This window comes from Micropterus dolomieu, linkage group LG04, assembly GCF_021292245.1.
Source record: "Micropterus dolomieu isolate WLL.071019.BEF.003 ecotype Adirondacks linkage group LG04, ASM2129224v1, whole genome shotgun sequence".
NCBI classification, from domain to species: domain Eukaryota; kingdom Metazoa; phylum Chordata; class Actinopteri; order Centrarchiformes; family Centrarchidae; genus Micropterus; species Micropterus dolomieu.
The window spans coordinates 32,574,851-32,582,394 of NC_060153.1; the positions used below are offsets into that span (position 1 = coordinate 32,574,851).

At 37.9% G+C, this 7,544-nt stretch overlaps 1 protein-coding gene across 1 annotated transcript in view; it reads right to left on the reverse strand.

Annotated features, from left to right (window-relative positions):
- Positions 1-2,610: 2,610 nt before the first annotated feature.
- Positions 2,611-7,544, reverse strand: part of LOC123970371 (NLR family CARD domain-containing protein 3-like) — a 12,747-nt gene continuing 7,813 nt past the window's right edge. The window contains exons 6-7 of the mRNA XM_046048384.1: positions 5,370-5,416; positions 2,611-3,690 (exon numbers count right to left, since the gene is read on the reverse strand). Coding sequence (XP_045904340.1) covers positions 3,044-3,690; positions 5,370-5,416 — 694 coding nt within the window. The 3' untranslated portion in view covers positions 2,611-3,043. The remainder of the gene's footprint in view (positions 3,691-5,369; positions 5,417-7,544) is intronic.

Consider the following 7,544-nt stretch of genomic DNA (forward strand, 5'->3'; position numbering starts at 1 on the left):
TGAGTATCTACTTTAATACACTGTATGATAATATACTTTTAAGGATTCAGGTTGCATGTTGCCAGTAACGAATAAAAAAGTGGTTATACAAATTGAAAAACAGGGCAGTCACTTGTGATCTGGTTCTCCAGCTGTCGCTAGAACATGCTGAAGCTGCATACTACAAATTGAATGAACTACAAATCAGCTGATGTAGTTCTGCTCTCAGTCCTGTAGACATTTTGAGCTTTACAGTAATCACTGTTTGTTGCTTTATTTCTCACAATAAATTGTTCTTTTAAGTATTCTAATATTATTTGTTTGTGTATGTTAAGAGTCTTGTTAAATGTTCTTTGTTGTGTGTGTGCTTGGTGTTGGTGTATTTGGAACTGTGCACTGTCAATGTGCTGCTATTTTAGCCAGGTCTCTCTTGAAAAAGAGGTTTTAAATCTCAATGAGATCATCTGGTTAAATAAAGGTTAAATAAATATAAAATAAACAAACAAACAGCTGTAACAATAAACCAGCTTTCACACTCATTACAGTCCTGTTATCAGCTGTTTGCTTCACCAGTAACCGGATTCTCAACGTTTCAAACTCTTCTGCTAAAAACATAAGAGCTGAGTGGTTGATCCTTTTAACAAACCTCGATACCCCACACTCTCCATTTGCTTTTAGCTGGACTTAAATGGACCAAAATGGATCCAGAATTGACTAAACTGACTGACCAAACTACGAACTTTTTGAAACTTTAAGGAACATTTCCTCTCACAGGATTCAAAGACATGTGAGACAGTTTATTAGTTTTAAAAACTATGTTATGAAAAACTGACATTGGCAAATAGCGTCAAACACTGTAACTGTAGTTGGAGTCAAGAAATGTTATCAGTCAGGTTAAAACTATAAACCAGCAGAAGAATGATACAAACTGATATTCTGAACAGACACATTACAAACACTAAAAAAAGTATAAGGATTGGCACTCCAGAATCAGATCATTTCATATCTAATCATGTATAATTTACATAGTTTATAATATTCATGGAAGGTTCAAATCAAGGCGATGATGACAACTAATGGAACAATCCACCACCCCACCTTGTTGTCATAGACAGACACCAAGCATCCCAATAACCAGAGCATCTTGCCTGCATGCGCACAGTGCAAGAGAAGAGGGTAAGAGGCTGACAGAGCAGCACGTTGGGGAAGAATTTAGACTTCACTATAATAGACTTTTTTATATATCTCTTTGTCCCGCTTTTTACAAAAAAAGTTGCTGGGGGTCTGAAAAAGGTAGGCAGTGGACCAAACCACTGTGAGGCTTATAATGAGGGACAACAACCTTCAAATTGAAAACTCATTGGACTCGCAGTAAGGAACAAGAGCTGTTCACTGTTTGTGTATTACATATACATTGTCAACACATTGACGGACAACAGTGGTTAAATTTAATTGTTTTAATCAAAATTATTGTAAGAGATAATACAGTAGTCGCTAGATATTGGTGGGGGCACGTACACATGTACAAAATACAACATAAAAGAGTGATATTCTTTTTACAGGTAAGTATTTTATTGTTACCTTAGCATCCATATATGTCTTTTGGCTTAGTGCCATCATATAAAACATTACAAAAGAAGATTAAAATCAGAAAAACACCCCTGTCACTTAGTATTTCTGTTTATATAGTCTACCGCTCATTTGGTATCTTCCGTTTTGATAGATGTATAATTCACTATTACAAATCTAGTTTTTTAACTAACTTCATAATTATTTTTTTATGAGAAATAGATGATTTCCACTGAACCTATGCTAGGTTATGAACTGTTGAATGAATTTGGACCCATAATAGTATCGTGATAAAAAACGTCATTCATACCTTCGACTTACATTTCTGTTTACAATAAATCAACACTGTAGTTTTTCATGTCTCGTCAAAGAGGACTAATGTTTGCTTACAGTCATGTTGTGTATTTGTGTATCAGACAGCAGGATCTTTGTCAGCAGGCATTGTTGACCTGAGGGTTTGTGTGTGAATCTAGACATTGGTAAAGGGTAGATAAGACATGTCAGCACACACCTTCTGACCCATAATTTGGAAAGATTGCACAAGATATAAATTGTCATGATGAATATTGTGTTCGCTGAAGCAGCATGTACTGTATACAGTAGTAGACTTACAGTTACAACAACAAAACAGATAGTTACATTACAGTCTCCATGTTGATATATTGGTGTATTGTTTAATCTTGACAATAATTGAGTTAAGTGTTACAGGTCATCTTCCTCAGACTAAAGTCTCTTGTGCTTGTGGCTTTAAATGTGGAAACACCAATACATAGCCACTGCAGCTTAAATAATAAGGCTAAAATTGTCAGATCTGCCATAATAATATACCTAAGCAACATACTGATTTAATGGAAGACACAAAAGTAATTATGGTCAGTTCTCCATGTGCCCTAATGATGATGCCAGATAACTAAAAGATATCCTGAGTATGTTGAACCTGCTTCGTACTACAGGCCCCAGATGTGGATGTAAATCAACAAAGTATATACAGATCATTTGAATTGTAATTATGAAAAACGTTTAAAGTTATAAACACCCAATGTGGCTGTGTGATTACTTCAGTATATTCAGTATATTGGTAAAATCCATTGAAAGACATTTCAACCTTTAATGGTCAACAGCAAATCTAATTTGTTATGTATTTTCTAAATATCACACTCCATTTACAAAAAACTGTCATCATATTTTCACAGTAAGATGATTGGTACATTAATCTGATTTTAAAAAACTGTTTATATGCATTTGTGGAACCTGATTCTATTAGGAAAACATTATATACCTATAATTATGAGGATCAAATCAGAATTTAAAGTAAACCTCAACTAACATATTTAACTTTTACTCAAAAGACAATCAAAATAGTGTTTCACAGTATTTAACATTAGTGTGCATTTACCAAAACAAGATTTCTAGTCATTTTGAATTGGTGTTACTGACAAAAACTGTGTGTATGTGTTTGTCAGCAGTGTTTCTCTAACAGAGGAGACTCTCCCTCCTACGGGGAACACAAATACACAGAGGAACCAAACCCAAACCAGAACCCAGGATACAGAGGTTCAGTGAATGTGGTGTTGAAGGTGTGGAGGTGGATCAGTTGGTCAGAAGACACTTTGTAGAAGGACAGAATGCCAGCAGGACAGTCCACATGCAATGCTACTCTGTTAGTATCCTCTGAGACGGAGGAGGAGGAGGAGGAGGAGATGGAGGAGATGGAGGAGGAGGAGGAGGTGGTGGTGGTGGTGGTGGTGGAGGAGGAAGAGGAGGAGGAGGAGGAGGAGGAGGAGGAGGAGGGGAGGAGGAGGACGACTGTTCTTATGTTATTGTGCCAGACAGAGTAACCATCAACATCAGAGCACCTCAGACTCCAGGAATGATCATTCCCTCCAAAGCAGCAGTAATTTCTGTCTCCTCTCCTGCTGATTCCTCTGTAACTCAGTGATATATGAACATCTCCTCTCCACTCGACCTCCCAGTAACAGCGACCAGTCCGACCTTCTTTACACAGCAGCTGACACCAGTCAAACCTCTCTGGGTGATCAGGATATGGCTGCTCCTCTGTCACTGCTGTCACCTTCCTGTTGTTGTCAGACAGCTTCAGGTATCTGTTTACTGTGTTTGTGTCCACTTTGACTTCACAGGCATCTGATGGAGAGAACAAGACACAATACAGCAGCAGTTTATTATCTAACACACAAGATGGGTTTATTTCTTGCTTTATTAACAGACTGACTAAACTTCAGAGTGACCCATCTTTTTGGATTCGTCTTTCAAATTGAGAACTACAAAAGCTTTGATTTTAACCAGGGAAGGACAACTTTGAAGACAGACAGCGCCACAAAAATTGTATCCTCACTACCAGGGGGCTAGATTGTGACGTCCACCAGTAGGATGCTGTAATCCCATCACTTAATTCGCCAATTATTGATTATTTATATTAATAGATTTTAATTGAAATAATAAAATTTTATATCAAAATTGATATTTTTCTATTCAAATGCATTTAGAACATTCTTCATTTATTTCATTAACAAAGAAACAAAACATGCATGTTCTTGACGTATATAATGACGATAAAATATACATTTATTTCAGTGCACAGTTGGTAGTAGTGCATTTCTACCCATCTTCCCATTCCACTAAATGTTGTAAGCATGCAGTTATCTCAAAAAGCTTCGACACTCACCCACAGGTGGCTCTGTATAAAGTACTGTCTTAAGCAGGGTTCAACATGAGCAATGGCCTGTATGTTTGTATGTCATGCAAGTTGATTTTCTAGTTGCTGGCCTGTTCGGACCAGTTGCTCTGCCTACATTCGAAGTTAAAACATTTAAGAAGTTTGCTGATGAACAGATAGCGTTACTTGTTATTGAAGAAAACTGCTGTGAACTAGTTGCCCTTATCTAATTAGCTCAGTTAGCCTTGCAACTAGGGGTCACCAATCATCATTGTCATAGCATTTCTCATACCTAAGTTAAAATAAAATATAATCAAGTCAAACTTTATCCATAGCTGTCACCCAAGGAGTGCTTTAAGCAGGTGGCACCTGGAGCAGGCATTGTGCACTCTCTGCTGTGGGGAGAAAAGCTAAATAATTCAAACGTGGGAATAAGGTAGTATCTCATGGCCACAAGGTAGTATTTCATTCCCATGTTTCAAAAATCTTTAATTGCAATCTGTACTCTACACAGCGCTACAGTGTTTCACCATCTGACAAGGGCTTCTTCACTTTAGCAAGCTCAAGGGAAACAGCATAAGATACTGCGAGAGAGGACCACTGTGTAGTAGTGGCTTTCGTAAAAAGGCTAGGCTGTCGATGTATTTTTCCTTCAAAAACTCCGGTGTACATGTCATATTTGTCTTGCATGGTGTTGTAGTAACTTAAGTTGAAATCCTTCATGCTTGATTTTGTTTCCAGGCACACTAAACCCATGTTAGATTATCTTTTTTCCAGAATTCAGTTTCCCATATTGCCTGGAACACATGGTTCTCTTGGTCCAGTTTTCTTTTTTTGTCCACTCAATTCTCTCTTTGTCGCGTGTCGTTGCGGAAGAAGCCTTGTTAGACTAAGATGAGACTATGTGCAAGGAGTTACTTAGTTACGGGCCTCTAGCATTTTGAGGGAGTGCAGTCTGTCAGTGCAAAGTACAACTACAATTGGGATCCAGTTTAAATGTGGTCAAATGGCCTGCTTGCTTCCAATGCCAGTGAAACTAAAAATTATTACTGAAATTCAAAATTGACCTGTGGGCCGCCAGTTGCCAATCCCTGATTTAAACTATTTGCTGCAATGTTTTCATGAATCTCAGTGAACACACACTTACACTTCCTCAGACCAGGTTTCAGCCTCTGCTCTCCACCATTTTCCACCCTGTTAGGAAAATACAGAATGAACCTTCCTCATCAGTGATCTTCATAAACCTTGACTCAGATCCACAAGACAAAACAGTTGCATTTATGAAAACACATTTTCAAGACAGATTCAATTAACTTTACATAAAATATTCAGAGAAAACAACAACAGGATAAAAGGTCTAACAATAAAGAAACATCTAAAAATATCAAGACAATAATATACTTAAAGAAAAAAAAATTTATAGTCACTAGTAAGGACCACACAATCAACAACTACGTATGTTTCAGTCAGAACAACTTTCATCAGTGAAACCATTGTTGTTATATTGAGTGGGATTGCACTGTTCTGGGATTTTCCTGCCCTTCCACACGCCTATGTTGAAAACAATGAGGCAGGGATATCACCTCGCCGCCTTTTAATGCTAAGAGAGGGCAAAGCGAAGCAAAGCGGTCAGCTGCTATCCGTTGATGTGCAAGGACTTTGTTGCATACCTGAACTAACGCAATGCTTGATTTAAATTATTTATTGAACAAAAAAGATTGTGCAAGGCTTGGACTCGCTGGATAGCTATGTTTCTATACTGTTGTGGGTAAGCTTCAATAGGAAATTCATTCTAGCACCAGGCACGATGTTTTCTATTATCTTTTCTATTTGTTTATTTTAGTTTGGGTTGCAGGTAGTGAGTGACTGTTTGGTGGTTTCCATTGCCCTGTAGCATCATTTATGAACACTAAAGATATGTATAGGTTATTTAACACAAAAGTCCAGGCAAAGAGGTGGTTGGGGTGGATGGTGGGCTGGAAACCGGACCTTCACCCTATTTTAACCCAAAACAGTAGTTTAGGTTAAGTACACTTTGTGCCTAAACCTAACCAAATAGCAATTTGGTGTGAGAGACCCGAGTTCAATCCCCCACTGACCATGTGCCACTTCACGATATTAAACATTAGTTTTATTCTAATAGATTCATTCTTATTCTTGCTAACTTGACGGCAGGGGCCTACACGTCCAAAAACTATGCTAAAGGGGTCCAGAGGGCGCTAAAAAGCCACGCCTATGGGTCGTGACCAAACGTCTATATGTGATGAATTGGGAGTGAGAATGTGTTGGACCATATCACCCCAGTTTAAAGATCCTTGTACTGGCTGCCTGTTTCTTTTGAAGTTTCAATTATTTTATATACTTGTAAGGCCAGAAATAGGCTAGCACCCTAAAATGTCTTAGAGCTTTTATCCCCCGATCAGCCACGATACAGACTGAGATTCTTTTGTAGGGGGTTCCTATCTATTCCAAGATCTATGGTAAGGGCCCCCATGCCCTGGAACAGTCTAACCAGGCGAGTTGTAGTGAGCGTTCACATTCTGCTCTGCATCGCGGCCAGTCAGTTGAATCTTACAGTGAGAGCAAAGTGTGTATTGTAAATAAGATTAACAATGAACATTGTCTGCTCAGCTTTATTCATATGGATACACTTGCACGCTTACAATATGCCACTACTGTAAACCTCATTGAGAAACACACAATCAGTGATTAATTGCTGCAAATCATTTTCCCATGGGAGATCTTATATTTATTGTAGCTAAGTGACAAAATGTGATTGATGTATAAAATATATCAAACATGATAAGTTTCTAATGTCAAGCTCCTCTCCTGTTGAATCAGGTCCCAGTTTAGGCCTCGACTGCTGGGGGACTTCACATGATGCACTGAGCTGGTCTCTCCTCCTTTCTCTTTCCCGCCATATGCTAACTTATCTTCTTAATCAGAATCAGAATCAGAATCAGAAGGAGCTTTATTGGCAAGTATTGTTTTACACATACAAGGAATTTGCTTTGGTGTTAAGGAGCTACACGCAGACAGAAATACAGCTGACATAAATAGATGTAGAAATATATAAATATTTAATAAACAAATGCAAGTTATATAATAATAACAGAAGAATAGAGAAAAATAATACAACTGACAATATAAAAAATAGAAACAATAATAAAAATAAAAAATGGAACAACAATGATTTACAATTAACAACAAATTCACAACAAATATGTGCAATGTGCCAGGACCGTGCATGATTTGACATGAAGTGGTATTTACATGTGCAGAGACGATTGGATTATTTGAGGGGGGGGGGGGGGGGGTGGGG